This window comes from Hyla sarda, chromosome 1 (genome assembly GCF_029499605.1).
Source record: "Hyla sarda isolate aHylSar1 chromosome 1, aHylSar1.hap1, whole genome shotgun sequence".
In the NCBI taxonomy this organism is placed as follows: domain Eukaryota; kingdom Metazoa; phylum Chordata; class Amphibia; order Anura; family Hylidae; genus Hyla; species Hyla sarda.
In genome coordinates, this window is record NC_079189.1 from 294,142,691 (window position 1) to 294,166,044 (window position 23,354).

The 23,354-nt window shown below is 48.0% G+C and overlaps 1 protein-coding gene across 2 annotated transcripts in view; it reads right to left on the reverse strand.

Moving 5' to 3' along the window:
- KISS1R (KISS1 receptor) overlaps positions 1–23,354 on the reverse strand; it is a 211,615-nt gene that overhangs the window by 44,310 nt on the left and 143,951 nt on the right. For both annotated transcript variants that reach the window (XM_056517905.1, XM_056517899.1), the window contains one exon: positions 18,643–18,778. In XM_056517905.1, the coding sequence (XP_056373880.1) occupies positions 18,643–18,778 (136 nt within the window). The remainder of the gene's footprint in view (positions 1–18,642; positions 18,779–23,354) is intronic.

A 23,354-nucleotide genomic window follows, 5' to 3' on the forward strand; every position in this document is an offset into this window, starting at 1 on the left:
GGTCGGGGCAGGCAGCAAGGATCGTAGTCAGGGGCAACGGCAGAAGGTCTGGAAACACAGGCAAGGAACACACAAGGAACGCTTTCACTGGCACTAAGGCAACAAGATCCGGCAAGGGAGTGCAAGGGAAGTGAGGTAATATAGGGAAGTGCACAGGTGAAAACCCTAATTGGAACCACTGCGCCAATCAGCGGCGCAGTGGCCCTTTAAATCGCAGAGACCCGGCGCGCGCGCGCCCTAGGGAGCGGGGCCGCGCGCGCCGGGACAGAACAGACGGGGAGCGAGTCAGGTAGGGGAGCCGGGGTGCGCATCGCGAGCGGGCGCTACCCGCATCGCGAATCGCATCCCGGCTGGCAGCGGGATCGCAGCGCCCCGGGTCAGAGGACGTGACCGGAGCGCTGCAGCGGAGGGAGTGAAGCGAGCGCTCCGGGGAGGAGCGGGGACCCGGAGCACTCGGCGTAACAAGGAAGTTAATATCACCAACCATTCCAATTTTATTAAGGTGTATTCATATAAATGACCCACCCTGCATATATATATATATATATATATATATATATATATATATATATAGTAAATTTGTGTAGCCATATTAGTCCAGTGATGCAGATGCAAAATCAGAAATATTTGCAGTATCTTGTTATACCATTTTTATTGGACTAACTGAATTTTGTAGATTCTTCCCTTTATCATGTCTAACGCAAATCTAAGCTCACAAGCAGAAGACACAGGTTAAATCTCACAAATATGCAGGGGTTAAGACAATAGATGTGGAGAATTCACACTAAGATAGGCCATACACCATGGGAACACCTGTTACAATACAGAGAGATACAACCATCACCACGCGTACCACTGGTAGCCACAATCCGGCCCTTGAAGAAATACACAAAATTATCAAGGACCTGCAGCCAATATCGGTGGAAGATGCTAAAAGAAATCTTCCCTGAACCTACCATCTTGGCTTACAGACAACCACACAATTTAAAACAAAAGCTGGTCTGCCAAAAACTACCTACAGAAAGAACACAGACAATGGGACCAAACCTTGCCGGATGGAAACTCAACGAAAGGAGAAATCTACACAGACATTCCATCAACTGCCAAGAAAATGACTACTGCAACCCAGTTGGATACCATTTTACCCAAACAGGCCACTCCATACAGGACCTTACGATCAAGATACTGAGAGGGAATTTCAAATACACTCAAGAGAGAAAGACATTTGAAGCTTAAATTATCCCGTTTTTTTATTCCAAAAAAAGAAGACTCAATGTGGATTTGAGCTTCTTATCGCATTATCAAAACTTCTTATAACCTGTGCTGTACTGGATTCTCTTTTGCATCTCACTTTGTCCTGCTTAATCACCAGTCTCTCCCCTGCTCCCCCCTCCCTTTTTTCTCAGCTATATCTATTTGGTCTATGTTCCTATAGCAGGACAATTTATGGCCTATCTTAATGTGAATTCTCCACATCTATTGTCTTAACCCCTGCATATTTGTGAGATGTAACCTGTGTATTCTGCTTGTGAGCCTAGATTTGCTTTGGACTTGATAAAGGGAGGAATCCCGAAAACTTGTATCTACAAAATTCTGTTAGTCCAATAAAAAAGGTATTACAAGATACTGCAACATTTTTAGATTTTATCAAGTTTTTGGAACCTAGATTCACTATACAGTATGCCTTCCTCCCCCTCTTGGTTACGTACCTTCTTTCTCTGTTCCATATACCCTGGGGATCATGTATCTTACTGTATAGGCATATATAACACAAAAATGTAGATTGAGTAAGTTGTGCTTTGGGGCCTCCTTAGGCACCATGGCCCTGTTGCGACTGCCACCTCTGTACTCCCTATAGCTACTGTATGTAATAGCCCAGAAGAGGCAAAAAAAACTGCAGCCCCAATGAACTGCCCAACTTAACCCCAAATGAACACTGCCACTGTGCTCTTAACTCATTGTTCTCAATCTCTAACTCTCTACCTGTAGCAAATTATAACTCCCATCATGCTCTGACACAAGGGCATGATGGAGGCTGTAGCAGGCGAGGTAGCAGAGCATTCCCCAGTCCAGCCAGCACTGGGCTATTCAGTTGTATCAGTGTGTTAAAGATACTGTTACTATTGAATGCAGGGCTAATGCAGGCTGGCGACTGCAGGCAGTGGTCCAGACAATAGACGGCGGCAACCCAGGTTTGAAATTCAGTGATGTGGAACAGATTTTGCATTGTTGCAGGTCCTGTCACAGGTTAGAGGCTTAAAAAAACAACTCCACTTCCTCTGGAACATACAGCAGCTGATAAGTACTGGAAGCATTAAGATTTTTGTCACGATTCGGCTGGCAGGAGGTGGATCCTCTGTGCCAGAGAGGGATTGGCGTGGACCGTGCTAGTGGACCGGTTCTAAGTTGCTACTGGTATTCACCAGAGCCCGCCGCAAAGCGGGATGGTCTTGCAGCGGCGGTAGCAACCAGGTCGTATCCACTAGCAATGGCTCAACCTCTCTGACTGCTGAAGATAGGCGCGGTACAAGGGAGTAGACTAGAGCAAGGTCGGACGTAGCAGAAGGTCGGGGCAGGCAGCAAGGATCGTAGTCAGGGGCAACGGCAGGAGGTCTGGAACACAGGCTAGGAACACACAAGGAAACGCTTTCACTGGCACAATGGCAACAAGATCCGGCGAGGGAGTGCAGGGGAAGTGAGGTATAAATAGGGAGTGCACAGGTGAAGACACTGATTAAGCCAACTGCGCCAATCAGTGGCGCAGTGGCCCTTTAAATCGCAGAGACCCGGCGCGCGCGCGCCCTAAGGAGCGGGGCCGCGCGCGCCGGGACAGGACCGACGGAGAGCGAGGAGTCAGGTACGGGAGCCGGGGTGCGCATCGCGAGCGGGCGCCACTCGCATCGCGAATCGCATCCCGGCTGGGAGAGGTATCGCAGCGCACCCGGTCAGCAGATCTGACAGGGGCGCTGCAATTGCGAGGATGTTGCGAGCGCTCCGGGGAGGAGCGAGGACCCGGAGCGCTCGACGTAACAGTACCCCCCCCCCTTGGGTCTCCCCCTCTTCTTGGAGCCTGAGAACCTGAGGACCAGACTTTTGTCTAGGATGTTGTCCTCAGGTTCCCAGGATCTCTCTTCTGGACCACAGCCCTCCCAATCTACCAAGAAAAATCTTTTTCCTTTGACCGTCTTGGAGGCCAATATCTCCTTCACGGAGAAGATGTCAGAAGAACCGGAAACAGGAGTGGGAGAAACAAGTTTGGGAGAGAAACGGTTGATGATGAGTGGTTTAAGGAGAGAGACATGGAAGGCATTGGGAATACGAAGAGAAGGAGGAAGAAGAAGTTTGTAAGAGACAGGATTAATCTGGCACAAGACTTTGAAAGGACCAAGATAGCGTGGTCCCAGTTTGTAACTGGGGACACGAAAGCGGACATATTTAGCGGAGAGCCATACCTTGTCTCCGGGAGCAAAAATGGGGGGAGATCTTCTTTTCTTATCGGCAAACCTTTTCATGCGGGATGAAGCCTGTAAAAGAGAATTTTGGGTCTCTTTCCATATGGTGGAAAGATCACGAGTCACTTCATCCACAGCGGGCAAACCAGAGGGCAAGGGAGTAGGGAGGGGGGGAAGAGGGTGACGGCCGTACACCACGAAAAATGGGGATTTAGCAGAAGATTCAGAGACTCTGAAGTTGTATGAGAATTCGGCCCATGGTAGAAGATCTGCCCAGTCATCCTGGCGGGAGGAAACAAAATGCCGTAAATAGTCACCCAGGACCTGGTTAATTCTTTCTACTTGCGCATTGGATTGAGGATGATAAGCAGAAGAGAAGTTTAATTTAATCTTGAGTTGTTTGCAGAGAGCCCTCCAGAATTTAGACACGAATTGGACGCCTCTATCCGAGACGATCTGCGTGGGCAAACAATGAAGACGAAAAATGTGTACAAAAAATTGTTTTGCCAACTGAGGCGCTGAAGGAAGACCAGGAAGAGGAATAAAATGTGCCATCATGGAAAATCGATCAACGACCACCCAAACAACAGTGTTGCCACGGGATGGGGGTAGGTCTGTAATAAAGTCCATACCAATCAGAGACCAAGGCTGTTCGGGGACAGGCAGAGGATGAAGGAGACCAGCAGGCTTCTGGCGAGGAGCCTTATCCCGGGCACAGACAGTACAGGCCCGCACAAAATCAACAACATCCGTCTCCAGAGTCGGCCACCAATAGAAACGAGAGATGAGTTGCAAGGACTTTTTGATGCCCGCATGGCCTGCGAGGTGGGAGGAGTGACCCCATTTGAGAATCCCGAGGCGTTGGCGTGGAGAAACGAAGGTCTTCCCTGGAGGAGTTTGCCTGATGGAGGCTGGGGAAGTGGAGATCAGACAGTCAGGAGGAATGATGTGTTGCGGAGAGACCTCTACTTCCGAGGCATCCGAGGAACGAGAGAGAGCATCGGCCCTAATGTTCTTGTCGGCAGGGCGAAAATGAATTTCAAAGTTAAAACGGGCAAAGAACAACGACCACCTGGCCTGGCGAGGGTTCAGCCGTTGGGCAGACTGGAGATAGGAGAGATTCTTGTGATCGGTGTAAATGATAACTGGAAATTTTGATCCCTCCAGCAGATGCCTCCATTCCTCAAGTGCCAATTTAATGGCCAGTAGTTCTCGATCCCCGATGGAGTAGTTTCTCTCCGCCGGAGAGAAGGTCCTAGAAAAAAACCCACAAGTAACAGCATGCCCGGAAGAATTTTTTTGTAGAAGGACCGCTCCAGCTCCCACTGAGGAGGCATCTACCTCCAATAGGAAGGGTTTAGATGGGTCAGGTCTGGAGAGCACGGGAGCAGAAGAAAAGGCAGACTTGAGCCGTTTAAATGCGTCTTCCGCTTGGGGAGACCAGGACTTGGGATTGGCATTCTTCTTGGTTAAAGCCACGATAGGAGCCACAATAGTGGAAAAGTGTGGAATAAATTGTCTGTAATAATTGGCGAACCACAAAAAACGTTGGATAGCACGGAGTCCGGAGGGGCGTGGCCAATCTAAGACGGCAGAGAGTTTATCCGGGTCCATTTGTAATCCCTGACCAGAGACCAAGTATCCTAGGAAAGGAAGAGATTGACATTCAAAGAGACATTTCTCCATTTTGGCATAAAGTTGATTGTCTCGAAGTCTCTGAAGAACCATGCGGACATGCTGGCGGTGTTCTTCTAAGTTTTCAGAAAAAATCAGAATATCGTCCAGATACACAACAACACAGAAAAACAAGAGATCACGAAAAATTTCATTAACAAAGTCTTGGAAGACGGCAGGGGCGTTGCACAGGCCAAAGGGCATGACCAGATACTCAAAGTGTCCATCTCTGGTGTTAAATGCAGTTTTCCATTCGTCCCCCTCCCTGATGCGGATGAGATTATAAGCACCTCTTAAGTCCAGTTTGGTAAAGATGTGGGCACCTTGAAGGCGATCAAAGAGTTCTGAGATAAGAGGTAGGGGGTAGCGGTTTTTTACCGTGATTTTCTTAAGTCCGCGGTAATCAATGCAAGGACGTAGGAAGCCATCTTTTTTGGACACAAAAAAAAATCCAGCTCCGGCAGGAGAGGAGGATTTGCGGATAAACCCCTTTTTTAAATTTTCCTGGATGTATTCAGACATAGCAAGAGTCTCTGGGGCGGACAGAGGATAAATTCTGCCCCGGTGTGGAGTAGTGCCCGGGAGGAGGTCAATAGGACAGTCATAAGGCCTGTGAGGAGGTAAAGTCTCAGCTTGCTTTTTGCAAAACACGTCAGCATAGTCCATATAAGCCTTAGGGAGACCGGTTACAGGGGGAACCACAGGGTCACGGCAGGGAGTACTGGGAACCGGTTTAAGACAGTCCTTGAAACAAGAAGTACCCCAGCTCTTGATCTCTCCTGTGGACCAATCAAGGGTTGGGGAATGGCGTTGAAGCCACTGTAATACAAGGAGAATTTCGGAAGTGCAATTGGAGAGGACCAAAAACTCAATTTTTTCGTGATGAGGTCCGATGCACATTAGGAGGGGTTCCGTGCGGTAACGCACGGTACAGTCCAATCTTTCATTGTTAACACAATTGATGTAGAGGGGTCTGGCGAGACTGGTCACCGGGATGTTGAACCTGTTGATGAGAGAGGCCAAAAAAAAATTTCCTGCAGATCCGGAATCCAAGAAGGCCATAGTAGAGAAGGAGAAGGTAGAGGCAGATATCCGCACAGGCACAGTAAGGCGTGGAGAAGCAGAGTTGACATCAAGAACTGTCTCACCTTTGTGCGGAGTCAGCGTACGTCTTTCCAGGCGGGGAGGACGGATAGGACAATCCTTCAGGAAGTGTTCGGTACCGGCACAGTACAGGCAAAGATTCTCCATGCGGCGTCGTGTCCTCTCTTGAGGTGTCAAGCGAGACCGGTCAACTTGCATAGCCTCCACGGCGGGAGGCACAGGAACGGATTGCAAAGGACCAGAGGAGAGAGGAGCCGGGGAGAAAAACGCCTCGTGCGAACAAAGTCCATATCCTGGCGGAGCTCCTGACGCCTTTCGGAAAAACGCATGTCAATGCGAGTGGCTAGATGAATAAGTTCATGCAGGTTAGCAGGAATTTCTCGTGCGGCCAGAACATCTTTAATGTTGCTGGATAGGCCTTTTTTAAAGGTCGCGCAGAGGGCCTCATTATTCCAGGATAATTCGGAAGCAAGAGTACGGAATTGGATGGCGTACTCGCCAACGGAAGAATTACCCTGGACCAGGTTCAGCAGGGCAGTCTCAGCAGAAGAGGCTCGGGCACGTTCCTCAAAGACACTTCGAATTTCCGAGAAGAAGGAGTGTACAGAGGCAGTGACGGGGTCATTGCGGTCCCAGAGCGGTGTGGCCCATGACAGAGCTTTCCCAGACAGAAGGCTGACTACGAAAGCCACCTTAGACCTTTCAGTAGGAAACTGGTCCGACATCATCTCCAAGTGCAGGGAACATTGTGAAAGAAAGCCACGGCAAAACTTAGAGTCCCCATCAAATTTATCCGGCAAGGATAGTCGTAGGCCGGAAGCGGCCACTTGCTGCGGAGGAGGTGCAGGAGCTGGCGGAGGAGATGATTGCTGAAGCTGTGGTAGTAGCTGCTGTAGCATCACGGTCAGTTGAGACAGCTGGTGGCCTTGTTGCGCTATCTGTTGCGACTGCTGGGCGACCACCGTGGTGAGGTCGGCGACAACTGGCAGTGGAACTTCAGCGGGATCCATGGCCGGATCTACTGTCACGATTCGGCTGGCAGGAGGTGGATCCTCTGTGCCAGAGAGGGATTGGCGTGGACCGTGCTAGTGGACCGGTTCTAAGTTGCTACTGGTATTCACCAGAGCCCGCCGCAAAGCGGGATGGTCTTGCAGCGGCGGTAGCAACCAGGTCGTATCCACTAGCAACGGCTCAACCACTCTGACTGCTGAAGATAGGCGCGGTACAAGGGAGTAGACTAGAGCAAGGTCGGACGTAGCAGAAGGTCGGGGCAGGCAGCAAGGATCGTAGTCAGGGGCAACGGCAGGAGGTCTGGAACACAGGCTAGGAACACACAAGGAAACACTTTCACTGGCACAATGGCAACAAGATCCGGCGAGGGAGTGCAGGGGAAGTGAGGTATAAATAGGGAGTGCACAGGTGAAGACACTGATTAAGACAACTGCGCCAATCAGTGGCGCAGTGGCCCTTTAAATCGCAGAGACCCGGCGCGCGCGCGCCCTAAGGAGCGGGGCCGCGCGCCGGGACAGGACCGACGGAGAGCGAGTCAGGTACGGGAGCCGGGGTGCGCATCGCGAGCGGGCGCCACTCGCATCGCGAATCGCATCCCGGCTGGGAGAGGTATCGCAGCGCACCCGGTCAGCAGATCTGACCGGGGCACTGCAATTGCGAGGATGTTGCGAGCGCTCCGGGGAGGAGCGAGGACCCGGAGCGCTCGGCGTAACAATTTTATAATAGATGTCATTTACAAATTTGTTTTACTCTCTGGAACCAGTTGACTTAAAAAAATGTTTTGCAATAGAGTACCCCTTTAACCTTTTGCAGACAGAGAGCGTATGGGTATGCCCTCGCGTCACGTTACTTAAGGAAGGAGGGCGTTCCTGAGTCCTGTTACCAGGGTTTGAAGCACGCTCATGAGCAGGGCGCACGTCAAACCCTGTGGTCATGACTGCTATCAGCAGTCAGGACACAGGGTTAATTCTGAGCACCGCCGATCGGGCCGATGCCCAGCAATAACCCTTTAGATGCCGTGATCAAAGTTGATTGCGGCATCTAAAAAAGAAAGTAAATGTTCCGGCAGCTCAGCGGAGCTGATCGGGACCATCGTGGTGAGACAGCAATGTCCAGATCAGCTAACTAGACAGCAGGAGGATCCTCACCTGCCTCCTCGCTGTCCAATCTGTGATCTGCTACTAAATGCCTGCTCAGCAGACTGGAGCAGCAGAGCACTGATAACACTGATCAATGCTATGCTATGGCATAGCATTGATCAGTATAGGCAATCAAAAGATTGCATGGTATAGCATGGTAAAAACTTATATAAATTGGTTATCATTGTAACCATATGGACCAACAGAATAAAGAAAAGGTGTCACTTTTACCAAAAAGTGCACTGCTTAGAAACAAAAGCCCCAAAATTTGCAAATATGGCTTTTTTTATTTCAGCCCACAAATACGTTTTTTTTTTGTTTTGCCACAGATTATGTTATATGATAAGTGATGTCAGTACAAAGTACAATTGGTTTGTTAGAGCTCGACCAGGGGACAGGGAGAGTGAGCCGTAAACTGACCCTAAAACATCTCTCTGCTTACATGTGCATCCATCTGAAACGATGGATTGACAACTGAGCGCCGATCCCTTCCTGAGCTAAAGTGCTGTAAAAACACATAATATACATAGTCGGTCACAGACCCGAACAGAAACAGAAAACTACTATACAACCAGATATACCAGACAGAATACAAACACCAACAGGGCAGAATATAGTGAATTAACAAATAGTTAATAAACCGGATATCAGATAAATGGCAGACATGATAAAATGAAAAAGACTAGGCATCATATGGGTATACAGCAGAATCCAGGAGATAAAGGGGATAAACAGAAGAACTGGGAGCCAAAACACTAAACTGAACAGGTAAGTTACTAAGAACTATCACAAGCAGGTACAAGTACAAAGGACAAAGATCAGATCAACCAAACACGATATAAATATAGGACACTGTTCACACTGGGACACAGAAAGTACAAACTGGACACCCCACTCCACTATAGGAGTAGCCATTAATAATAAAGCCAAATAGGCTACTGGCCAGCGGACACACTCCCCCGTGTGGACAAAATGCTGACCCAGTAGGAAAAAGAAATATAATACATGAAACACTAGACTAGAAACGGATGAGTCTGAATAGAGTCCAGAATACCAAATAAGAATATGACATACAGAGCACAGGGTACAAGCTAGACTCAGACACACTGTGAACACAGACAAAGCAGAACAAACAAACATAATCCTAAAATAGACTAATGTAACAGACTAAAATAGAAGGAGCATGCTATATAACCATGGCTAAAAACCCAGATAAAATGACAAGATAAATACAAGGTAAATGCTCAAGCAAATATAGTCAAAATATAGCACAAACAGACATAGTAGTATTGCACTCAATAACCAGCACCAGAATGCAGGAGAACTCTGGATAATTAGACAAACCTTAGTTTCTCATTCGTTCAGAGCATTAACTATTCCGTATCCAGGTAGAATAGCAAACTGCTCTGAACAAACTAGTGTGTGACTACAGAAAAATGCAAAACAGAAAAATGCAAAAACAAATAAACGGACATGGTTACACAAAAAATAAGCCCTAATATGGGTCGGTAGGTGGAAAATTGAAAGCGTTATGATTGCAAGAAGGGGAGGAGGAAGAAATGAAAGTGCAAAAACAAAAATTTGCCTCGTCCTTAACCCCTTAACGACAATGGACGTAAATGTACGTCATGGTGACGTGGTACTCAACGCACCATGACGTACATTTACTCGCCGAGATGAACGCGAGCACCGGAGCGGTGCTCGCGTCATGCCCGGCAGGTCCCGGCTGCTATCAGCAGCCAGGGACCTGCCGGCAATTGCGCACATCCGAGATCACGCGGATGTCTGCCATTAACCCCTCCGATGCTGTGATCAATACAGATCACGGCATCTACGGCAATGTAGTACTTTGAACGTATGATCGGATCGCTCACGGCGCTGACGCGGGGATCCGACCATTCAGCATGGCGGCCGGAGGTCCCCTCACCTTGCTCCGGCCGTCTCCCGGGGTCTTCTGCTCTGGTCTGAGATCGAGCAGACCAGAGCAGAAGATCACCGATAATACTGAGCAGTGCTGTGTCCTATACATAGCACTGCACAGTATTAGCAATCAACTGATTGCAATGAATAGTCCCCTATGGGGACATAAAAAGTGTAAAAAAAAAAGTTCAAAAATTTAAAATAAAAAAGTAAAAAAATGTGAAAAATCCCCTCCCCAATAAAAAAGTAAAACATCTGTTTTTCCCTTTTACCCCCCAAAAAGCGTAAAAAAAGTATTAATACACATATTTGGTATCGCTGTGTGCGTAAAAGTCTGAACTATTAAAATATATTGTTAACCATCCCGTGCGGTGAACGGCGTAAGCGTAAAAAAATTTAAAAGTCCAAAATTGCTGCTTTTTTGTCCCATTTTATTCTAAAAAATTTTATAAAAAATTAATAAAAAGTAAAACCTAAGCAAAAAGGATACTGATAAAAATTAAAGATCATGGCGCAAATAATGAGCCCTTATATCGCCCCATATACGGAAATATGAGAAAGTTATAGGTAGTCAAATTAGGGCAATTTCAAACATACTGTTACGCCTAGCGCTCACGGCGTCTCTCTCCCCGCAGCGCCCCGGTCAGTCCCGCTGACCGGGAGCGCTGCACTGTCATGGCCGTCGGGGATGCGATTCGCACAGCGGGACGCGCCCGCTCGCGAATCGCATCCCAGGTCACTTACCCGTCCCGGTCCCCTGCTGTCATGTGCTGGCGCGCGCGGCTCCGCTCTCTAGGGCGCGCGCGCGCCAGCTCTCTGAGACTTAAAGGGCCAGTGCACCAATGATTGGTGCCTGGCCCAATTAGCTCAATTGGCTCCCACCTGCTCCCAGACTATATCTGCTCACTGCCCCTGCACTCCCTTGCCGGATCTTGTTGCCTTGTGCCAGTGAAAGCGTTTAGTGTGTCCAAAGTCTGTGTTACCTGAACTTCTGCTATCCATCTTGACTACGAACCTTGCCGCCTGCCCCGACCTTCTGCTACGTCTGACCTTGCCTCTGCCTAGTCCTTCTGTCCCACGCCTTCTCAGCAGTCAGCGAGGTTGAGCCGTTGCTAGTGGATACGACCTGGTTGCTACTGCCGCAGCAAGACCATCCCGCTTTGCGGCGGGCTCTGGTGAACACCAGTAGCCTCTTAGAACCGGTCCACTAGCACGGTCCACGCCATTCCCTCGCTGACACAGAGGATCCACTACCTGGAAGCCGAATCGTGACAGTAGATCCGGCCATTGATCCCGCTGAGGTGCCGCTGCCAAGTCTCGCTGACCTTCCCACGGTGGTCGCTCAGCAATCGCAGCAGATTGCCCAACAAGGACAGCAGCTGTCGCAGTTGACCGCCATGTTACAGCAACTTCTGCCTCTGCTACAGCAGCAACCATCTCCTCCGCCAGCTCCTGCACCTCCTCCGCAGCGAGTGGCCGCTCCTAGCCTCCGCTTGTCCCTGCCGGACAAATTTGATGGGGACTCTAAACTCTGCCGTGGATTTTTGTCTCAGTGTTCCCTGCATATGGAGATGTTGTCGGACTTGTTTCCTACAGAACGGTCTAAGGTGGCGTTCGTAGTAAGCCTTCTTTCAGGAAAGGCCTTGTCTTGGGCCACACCGCTCTGGGACCGCAATGATCCTGCCACAGCCACAGTCCAGTCCTTCTTCGCTGAAGTCCGGAGTGTCTTCGAGGAGCCAGCCCGAGCTTCTTCTGCCGAGACTGCCCTGCTGAACCTGGTCCAGGGTAATTCTTCAGTGGGCGAGTACGCCATCCAATTTCGTACTCTCGCCTTCGAATTATCTTGGAATAACGAGGCTCTCTGCGCGACCTTTAAAAAAGGCCTATCCAGTCGCATCAAGGATGTGCTGGCCGCACGAGAGATTCCTGCCAACCTCCAAGAACTCATCCATTTGGCTACCCGCATTGACATGCGTTTTTCTGAGCGACACCAAGAGCTCCACCAGGAAAAAGACTTAGATCTCTGGGCACCTCTCCCACAGCATCCTTTGCAGTCTATGCCTGGGCCTCCCGCCGAGGAGGCCATGCAAGTGGATCGGTCTCGCCTGACCCAGGAAGAGAGGAATCGCCGTAGGGAAGAAAATCTCTGTCTGTACTGTGCCAGTACCGAGCATTTCTTGGTGGATTGCCCTATCCGTCCTCCACGTCTGGGAAACGCACGCACGCACCCAGCTCACGTGGGTGTGGCGTCTCTTGGTTCTAAGTCTGCTTCTCCACGTCTCACGGTGCCCGTGCGGATTTCTCCTTCAGCCAACTCCTCTCTCTCAGCCGTGGCCTGCTTGGACTCTGGTGCCTCTGGGAATTTTATTTTGGAGTCGTTTGTGAATAAATTCCGCATCCCGGTGACCCGTCTCGTCAAGCCGCTCTACATTTCCGCGGTCAACGGAGTCAGATTGGATTGCACCGTGCGTTACCGCACAGAACCCCTCCTGATGTGTATTGGACCCCACCACGAAAGGATTGAGTTATTCGTCCTTCCCAACTGTACCTCTGAGGTCCTCCTCGGTCTGCCATGGCTCCGGCTTCATTCTCCCACCCTTGATTGGACCACCGGGGAGATCAAGAACTGGGACTCTGCCTGCCATAGGAAGTGCCTCTCCCCCCCTCCCAGTCCCGTCAGGCAAGCCTCAGTGCCTCCTCATGGCCCCCGTCCTGGTGTCACACTGCCCCGTGCCAGGCTTCGCCCTCTGCCCTCCCTCCCCATTCCCACTCCTGCTGTACTGCCTGCCGTTGAGGAAACCCTCCATTCTTTCCCGGTGTCCTCTTCCCAGGGGAGGCAGTTACCGGACAAAGAAAAGGGGAGACCTAAGGGGGGGGGTACTGTTACGCCTAGCGCTCCGGGTCCCCGCTCCTCCCCGGAGCGCTCACGGCGTCTCTCTCCCCGCAGCGCCCCGGTCAGTCCCGCTGACCGGGAGCGCTGCACTGTCATGGCCGTCGGGGATGCGATTCGCACAGCGGGACGCGCCCGCTCGCGAATCGCATCCCAGGTCACTTACCCGTCCCGGTCCCCTGCTGTCATGTGCTGGCGCGCGCGGCTCCGCTCTCTAGGGCGCGCGCGCGCCAGCTCTCTGAGACTTAAAGGGCCAGTGCACCAATGATTGGTGCCTGGCCCAATTAGCTTAATTGGCTCCCACCTGCTCCCAGACTATATCTGCTCACTGCCCCTGCACTCCCTTGCCGGATCTTGTTGCCTTGTGCCAGTGAAAGCGTTTAGTGTGTCCAAAGTCTGTGTTACCTGAACTTCTGCTATCCATCTTGACTACGAACCTTGCCGCCTGCCCCGACCTTCTGCTACGTCTGACCTTGCCTCTGCCTAGTCCTTCTGTCCCACGCCTTCTCAGCAGTCAGCGAGGTTGAGCCGTTGCTAGTGGATACGACCTGGTTGCTACTGCCGCAGCAAGACCATCCCGCTTTGCGGCGGGCTCTGGTGAACACCAGTAGCCTCTTAGAACCGGTCCACTAGCACGGTCCACGCCATTCCCTCGCTGACACAGAGGATCCACTACCTGGAAGCCGAATCGTGACACATACTAATTTTGTTAAAATGGTTTGAGATTTTTTTAAAGCGGTACAATTATAGAAAAGAATATAATCATGGGTATCATTTTAATCGTATTGACCTACAGAATAAAGAAAACATGTCATTTTTACCGGAAAGTGTACAGCGTGAAAACAAAACCTTCCAAAATTAGCTTAATTGCGTTTTTCTTTTCAATTTTCCAACATAAATAATATTTGTTTGGTTGCGCTGTACATTTTATGGTAAAATAAGTGATGTAATTACAAAGTACAATTGGTGACGCAAAAAGCAAGCCCTCATATGGGTCTGTGGATGGAAATATAAGAGAGTTATGATTTTTAGAGGGCGAGAAGGAAAAAACGAAAATGCAAAAATAAAATTGGTCTGGTCCTTAAGGCCAAAATGGGCCTGGTCCTTAACCCCTTAAGGACCAGGCCATTTTACACCTTAGGACCAGAGCGTTTTTTGAACATCTGACCACTGTCACTTTAAATTTTAATAACTCTGGAATGCTGCATTTAGGAAGCCCCTATGGTGTCAGAAAATGGCATACCATTTCGGAAACTAGACCCCTTGAGGAATGAAACAAGGAAGGAAGTGAGCATTAATACCCCACAGGGGTTTCACGACTTTTGCATATGTAAAAAAAATATATATTTTTTTCACTAAAATGTGTGTTTCCCCCCCAAATTTCACATTTTTGCAAGGGTTAATAGCAGAAAATACCCCCCGAAATTTGTAACCCCATCTCTTCTGAGTATGGAGGTACCCCATAAGTTGACCTGAAGTGCACTACGGGCGAACTACAATGCTCAGAAGAGGAGTCATATTTGGCTTTTTGAGAGCAAATTTTGCTCGGGGGGCATGTCGCATTTAGGAAGCCCATATGGTGCCAGAACAGCAACAAAAAAAAACACATGGCATACCATTTTGGAAACTAGACCCCTTGAGGAACGTAACAAGGAATAAAGTGAGCCTTAATACCCCACAGGGGTTTCACGACTTTTGCATATGGAAAAAAAATTATAATTTTTCACTAAAATGTGTGTTTCCCCCCAAATTTCACATTTTTGCAAGGGTTAATAGCAGAAAATACCCCCCAAAATTTGTAACCCCATCTCTTCTGAGTATGGAGGTACCCCATAAGTTGACCTGAAGTGCACTACGGGCGAACTACAATGCTCAGAAGAGAAAGAGTCATATTTGGCTTTTTGAGAGCAAATTTTGCTCGAGGGCATGTCACATTTAGGAAGCCCCTATGGTGCCAGGACAGCAAAAAAAAAAAAACACATAGCATACTATTTCGTAAACTACATCCCTCAAGGAACATAACAAGGGGTACAGTGAGTCTTAACACCCCACAGGTGTTTGATAAATATTCATGAAGTGGGCGTAAACAGCTTGCACACTGGTCTGAGAGGAGCAGGTCGCATTCAGGGGCCTTGAGCTTCTGCGTTGCGGCCTATGGATCCAGAACAGTGGGACCCCCCCTCAAGGAGCATTACATGGGGTAAATAACTGGGGTACACTAAATAACTAAAATGGGGTACAGTGGGACATAAAATTATAAAACAGGTTATGTTCCCAGAATGATGACCCAGAGCATAGCTAAAACTAAAAAATATGCCCGCCCCAAACCCTATGCTCTGAATCATCATTCTGGGTGCCAGGCCGTCCCTAACCTGTTGCCTCAAATGCGCACCCCGCTCAGGTGGAGAGAGAGCGCTGCGCATTTGAGGCAACAAAAAAAGTCCCCGATGATAGTGACTCATGACCCAGAGAAAAAAATACCCCCAGAGGTCTTATCATTTTTTTTTTTTAGATGAGTTTTTTTGGGGCAATTTAGTGGTTTTATGGTGTTAAAATTTGGAATGTACTCTGGACTTTGGGTACATTGGGGTCAAATTATGGAAAATTAAAATGAAAAGGGAAAATTTTGTACTGCATGGAAGTGTGATACTCCCCGAAGCAGTTTTTAATGCAGAGGCCCGGATGATCGGGGCAAGTGTCACATTGAGTGGTGGTGTCCTTCCGCATCCCCCTCCTGTTACACACTCTGCATTTTTTCTGGGATCGTCCCTTCTTTCCAGTGTGGGGGACCTCACCTGGGACGATCCTGGCACCTATAACTCCAGTTCCTTGGGAAGTCCGGCCTGCTCTTTCCCGGTCGCCAAAGATCAGGACCTTTAGGACTTCTTCTTGGAACTGGAGGAATGTCCCTGTGTTGCCAGCATACTGGGACAGTACAAAAGCGTTGTACATGGCAACCTGTACCAAGTAGACCGCAACTTTTTTGTACCATACCCGTGTTTTCCGCATGGCCATGTATGGCTTGAGGACTTGATCAGAAAGATCAACTCCCCCCATATACCGATTGTAGTCCAGAATACAATCGGGCTTGAGGACCGGTGTTGTGGTACCTCGCACAGGGACAGGTGAGCTGCCGTTACCATGAATAGTGGTCAGCATAAGGACATCCCTCTTATCCTTATACATGACCAGCAACAGGTTTTCATGGGTAAGGGCATGGGACTCACCCTTGGGCATAGGTGTCTGCAGAAAATTTATAGGGAGGCCTCTCTGGTTTTTCCGCATGGTCCCACAAGCGGACGTGGATCTGGCGGCAAGGGATGTGAACAGAGGGATGCTGGTATAAAAGTTGTCCATGTACACGTGGTAACCCTTACCCAGCAAAGGGTGCACAAGCTCCCAAACGATTTTCCCGCTAACACCCAGAGTGGGGGAACAATCTGGGGGTTCAATACGGGAATCTCGTCCCTCATACACTCTAAACTTGAGAGTGTACCCGGAGGTACTCTCACAAAGTTTATAGAGCTTCACGCCATACCGCGCCCGCTTCGAGGGAATATACTGGCGGAAGATGAGTCTCCCCTTAAAACTGATAAGAGACTCATCAACCGAGAGCTCCCTGAGGGGTACGTAGGCCTCCAAAAATTTGGTCCCAAAATGATCGATGACCGGCCTCACTTTGTAAAGCCGGTCATGGGTGGGATCACCTTGGGGCGGACATGCCGCATTATCTACATAATGCAGGCATTTCCAAATGGCCTCGAACCGCCTCCGTGCCATGACCATACTGTAAAGCGAGGTCTGGTAGAGGATGTCCCTGCTCCAGTACTGTCTGACACTTGGTTTTTTGACCAGGCCCATATGCAGCAAGAGGCTCCAAAATGTCCTCATCTCTGCTGTATCAATGGCGTACCATTCATTGGGCCTGGCCAAAACAGAATCAGGGTGGTGGGCGATAATCTGCCTGGCGTACAGATTCGTCTGCTCCACCATATGATTGACAAAACTGTCACTGAAAAAATAACTGAAATAGTCAATTTCAGTGAATCCAGAATTGTCAATCCGGATTCCAGAGTCGCCAACAAACTCGGGAACCCGTGGTTGATAAGCCTCTGGGGGTCTCCAGACAGGTTCACCGGAAGGGGGCTCCGGTAAACTTGTCTGGGGGGGTCGGACTCCTAGTACGAGCAGCATCACCACTCGCACTAGTATTGGCCACTTGGCCACTATCATGGGGGGTGCGTGGCCTCGCCTGGCGGCGTCTCCGCCGCCGTATAGGTGACTCATCATCAGTAAGTACTAGATGATGAGGAGGACGATGAAGAACACAGGAATGTAGGATCTTCATCCTCCTCACTGACAGATTCGGAGTCGGAGGCATGAAAAGCGTATGCCTCCGCTGCCGAAAATGCCTAGCGAGCCATCGCTTTTTTCTACGGTGGTGGTGGGGGGGGGGGTTGTGGTGGGGGTGGCAGGTGTGTGTGTGTGGGGGGGGGGAAATATTTGTGTGTGATTGGTGTAACTAACTGTATGGGGGAGGGGGAAGCGCTGCGGCCAAAATAAATGCCCAAATGCAGCGCCCTGAATCCCTAATAGGGCCCGAGTCACACTAAAAAAATAGTGGCAGACCCTTTAGGTCCTATTAGGGGGTCAGGGGGGGAAAAATTTTTTACATTTTTTTACACTTTTTTTTAACTTTATTTTACTGGTTAACCCTACCTGTCCCTGGGGCTGTACTCTCTCCCTGCTCTAAGGGGGGTCTTCCACTGGGAGGGGCTCCGATCTTCACAGAGGGGGGGTCCCTGGCTCCTTCCCTGGCTCTGGCCGCTGAATGAACTCAGGGAGCAAGCAGAGCTGCGAGAAGGGGCTGTTAACCCCTCCCCTGCCGGCTGCTATTGGCCAATAGCAGCGATCCTGGGGGGGGGGGGGGGGGGGGTTGACGAAATCGCCACCTCCCCATAGATACAGAGGGTGATAGGGTGTGTATCCTACACCCCTGTTCACCTTGTATCTCCGGGTCAGTGGGTCACACATGACCCGCATTACCGGAATAGCCGAAAATCGCAAGTGTGAATTCACTTGCGATTTTCGGCAATCGCCTACATGGGGGGGGGTCTGATGACCACCCTGGGCATTGGCGTGGGGTGCCTGCTGATCGATATTCCCACGGGCGTACAGGTACGCCCTTGGTCCTTAAGTACCAGGGAGCAAAGGCGTACCTGTATGCCCTTGGTCCTTAAGGGGTTAAGGGGTTAAGGTCAAAATGGGCTTCGTCCCCAAGGGTTTAAGTGTTCTTCTTTTTCAAAATATTTACTTTCATTATTTTTCTCAGTCCAATTTGTTAGTAGATAATTTGGAAATAGCACCAACTTTTTATTTCTAGTAAATGGCACTATTATTATTATTATTATTATTATGATCAGTATACAATAAAATAAGCTTAGCTAGTTACCTATCCAGATTCCTAGGCTTACAGCTGCAGCCACACGTGGAGTCCTTTGACGTAAAGAGCGTAATGGGAACACAGTCACGTACCAGCGATCCACACTCATAGCTGTCAGGGTCACACAGGTAGCTTGCACTGACACCTAAGAAAATAAAAAGGTATATGTGAGTGTGACACAGTAAGACAATTTTGTCACTCTTTACTTTTAAAATAGGAAAGTATGCACTTGTATGTTTTTATCTATTATTATAGTTTCTTAGTGTTCCTGACAGTGTAGTGCTAGTAAGTGTTTCAGGTAAAACGAAATAGTGAAAGCCAGTTGAAAGCAATTTTATGTTATATTGCATTTCAACAAAAGCTCAATGCAGAAGGTCAGTATTTTATTACAGTGGTGAAGGAACATCTCTAAAAACATTTTTTTTTTCAGTGAATGGGATCGTTCTTGTTTTCATTCAGAACCTCTATATAGATCAAACTCTCATAATTATTAGTTTGTTACTGTTGTATCTGGTCTAAACCCCATAAACTGATCTTTTTATTGCTTGTTTGACTGATCATCTTCATGCATTTTATTATTTTTAAATAGGCACTGTCATTTGCAAAAACTCTTTATTTAATGTAGATAATAAAATTATATGTATATTTGTAATATACATTGGTTAAAAAATGTGTATATTTTTGGGTGAAAATATGCTGTCTTGTCCCTGCAGCTATTGCCTGTGTGTCTCTCTGCAGAGACAAATACAGGAAGACATGTTATAGGGTCCAAATCTAATATTTTCTTCGTTTAACCATTCAAAATAAATTAGTTCCTAAAACTGTATTATGTTAAAGCAGTTCTGATCTTATCAGTTACAGGATACAGAATTATTTCATCTGATGACTCACAGGGGACATCTCTGTATTCTTCTCCATCCAGCCGAAACAAGTATGACAATGTATGATGATGACTGCAGACTATACCAAGACATCTGTGGCCATTCACTATTGCAGGCATCCACTGCCCCCACAGAAATACAACCCCATGCATTACACTGCTGTCCAGCTCATACAGGCAATACATTCCTACTGCGCTGCCAAATACCACCAAAACTTTATTCCAGATATAATAGTGCCTGGGGACAGGAACAAAGATCACAGCGTAGGGTAACTACACATATGTGGGCTGCAGACCAGACACAAATTTAAAGGGGTCATCCCAAGATTCAAAGCCATCACCTTTCCACGGAAGAGGGGATCATGTAAATATCAGATCAGTGGGTTCTCACCACTGAGACCTTCATCAAACAGAGATCCCTTGTCCCTCAGGTGAATAGTGCAGAAGTGCACATCGGTCCATTCATGCTCTGGGATCTCCATACATTGATGAGTTTAGTACTCAGCAATGTTTATACGTCCCATTGAGAATGAATGGGGCAAAGGGTGATCACGTGAGCTGCTGCAAGCCAGAATCTGATTGGATGCTATGGGCAACTGCTCCACTGTTTCTCTGCACAAGGATTGATAAATCTCCCAATACACTTTAAACAGTTGTCGAAAAATCTATTAAAGTGAGTTCTTACCTGTTATATCTTTCATGGCTCCCTTGAGAATTAAAGGCATGGAGGAAATTGAACAAAGTCTAATATGTCTGCGCTCAGATGGTCATTTCACATGTTGCCTGTATCTTTCAATTAAAAATAAATGTATAAAACACAAAGAGAAAAAGAAACACAGCCGCACATCCACAATTTGTGGAGGGGGAGCGACCAAGTGGCCAGGCAGCCCCACTGCTGCCCGACCATGCCCCTGGTTCTGGGCCACACCACTCCACAGACAAAGCATCACAGTAACAATGATCGCCGCAGTGCAACCACACCAATGTGAATACCTACCAAGTGCTCCCTGCCAGAGGGCTGGGAAAATGCTAGGGGAAAACCCTTATGGAGTCTCCTGCTAATTAAAAATGCCTGGACCAAATGGCTGTAGCAGAGTGCTGGCTATGAAAGAGGGGAGAGACTACAATTGTAAAACACAAAAGAAAAAGAAACACAGCCGCACATCCACAATTTACATTTTGGTCTACTTGCTTCTCAGCATATATATATATATATATATATATGTATACAGTGACCCCCCGACCTACGATGGCCCCGACATATGATCAAATCGACATACGATGGCCTCTCAGAGGCCATCGCATGTCGATGTCAGCATCGACATACGATGCTTTTTTATGTCGGGGCCATCGCATTAAGTGCTATCCGGCAGCGCAAAATGCTTAAGCTGCTGCCGGATAGCAGCTTAATTTTCCCTGTGTGGTGCGGTGAGTATTACTTACCCCTTCACGATGCTCCGGGGTGCCCTCCGGGTCCAGCGCTGGTCTTCCGGTGTCTTCTCGGCCCTCTCCGATGACGTCAATACGCTGCTGCGCACGTCATCCAATAGGAATGGCGTACACAGCGGCGTAATGATGCCGCTACGCAGGCCCAGTAAGGCCTTGCGGAAGACAGCAGAGGACCGGAGAAGACAGCGGAGGACCGGAGATGACCAGGAGAGCCCAGCGGAGGCCCGGGGTCACCATCGAGAGCGGCGGGGACACCATTGCGAGCGGCGGGGACAGGTGAGTACAGCTTCCTATACTTTACATTGCACGAATCCCTCAACATACGATGGATTCGACAAACGATGGCTCGTTTGGAACGAATTACCATCGTATGATGAGGGACCACTGTATATATATATATTTAAATAAACTTACTTGTTGCCCCCAACACTCTAAAAACATTGTCAACTAGGAAGAGGAGGGCACAGGGGGACCACAACAGGACAATGGAGACATCGGGGGAGAATCGGGAGGTAAGTAGATGTAAATTTTTTTTATAATGGACAGATTGGGAAAGTTACTGAACTCAACTCCTTCCCCTCTCCCCATCCCGGAGTACTGCTTTAATTGAGCCATGGTCAACAGTGCTAGACTAGCCAGGACCAGGATTACATAAACTGATAACCTTGTGGAGTTTTCTCATGGAATGATGTATACTGAGAATAGTGCAATTGAGAAAAAACATCCAGCGAAAGGTGAGACAGAGAAAGGAGAAAGGAGTCAGAGAAGAATGTTGTGAATCGTTCTGAAGAACAGGCGGTGCAAAGTCAAGCAAATTGCAACTGAATACAACACTGGTGCTCCAAATAATGTTTCCATATTACAACTCATCATTTCTTAGCATAGACTGGCTATAAGAGAAGACTACCAGTTTGGGTGCCGTTGCTGTCTAAAAGAAACATAAAGTCAAGACTCCAAGGTAAAAGAGCCCGAAAATTAGAACCCGAGAAGTAGAAAAACATTTCCTTATCTTTTTAATTTTGTCTTCTGTAGCACAATGCTGAAGTGTCAGAGTTTCTCACAAGCAGCATGAATTGATTAACGCTGCTTGTCTGGTGTTAACAATTAAGGCTTGTGCATAGGACCGTTGATAGCTCTGGACATTTCTACAGTAGGACTTATCTTCGCATTGTGGCTGACTACATTGGGAGAAGCTATCTTGTCTGTATGGGCGTGAGTTCCTGTGGTACAATTTTAACTGGTAGAATATATGTCAAAATAACTTGCTGTAGTTATAAAGGCCAAGGTGTCCCTTATGATGTGAGTACCCAGTATAGATTGTAAACCCCATTGGGGGCAGGATTGATGGCAATGTGTGCAAAGAAATACAGTATACACTCACTGGCCACTTTATTATGCAGACCTGTTCAATTGCCTGTTAACACATACTGTATAACTAATAAACCAATCAAAGTTCACTGCATTCATGCATGTAGAAGTTGTCAAGACAACTTGTTGAAGTTCAAACTAAGTACTAGAATAGGGAAAAAAGTGGATTTAGGTGACTGGGAACATGGCACAGTTGTTGGTGACAAACTGGGCTGGTGTCATTATTTCAGAGTCTACTGGGATTTTCACACAAAACAATCTTTATAGTTTACAGAGAATAGTCTAAAAAAAGAGAAAATATATGGCAGTTGTGTATACAAAAATACCTTGTTGATGTCAGATTAGAATTGGCAGACTGGTCCAGGATGAGGGAAAGGCAACAGTCATTCAAATATTTAATTGTTACAACCAAGGTATGCAGATTACCATTTCTTAGCGCACGACACGTGGAACCTAGAATCAGATGGCCTACAGCAGCAGAAGACCACACCAATGCCTCTTCTTTCAGATAAGAACAGGACTACAACACACACAGGAAACTGCAATTACAGTGTTGAATGAAGGTGACTGGCTTCGTGGAAATCACATCAGAAGGCTTATTAAGGCACAACAAACCACGAGTTTCTTGCCTGAAAAGGGCACTTCATTAGGCAATGTACATTCATGCTCATTGCCTGATGAAGTGCCCTTTTCGGGGAAGAAACATGTTGTTTGTTGTGCCTAAATAAATATTGTGATATGATTTCCACAAAGACAATGTTCCACATTCAACACTGTAATTGCACTTGGTGAAGATCCACTTTTATTTCTGCTTTTGCTTCTATTGTGTGAACCAGTGAGCGAGGACCTGACCGAAGATCTAGGCTGCTTACAGAGCACCAGCTATCAATATGCTATATGGTGTTGTGCCCTCAGCGCAACATCACTTGGTAAGTTTAATTCCTTTTGCAATTGCCAAGTATCTTAAAGTACTGCACAAGGGGTACGTTTTTTTTTCTCTTTCCTCCTATATCATCTCAAACTA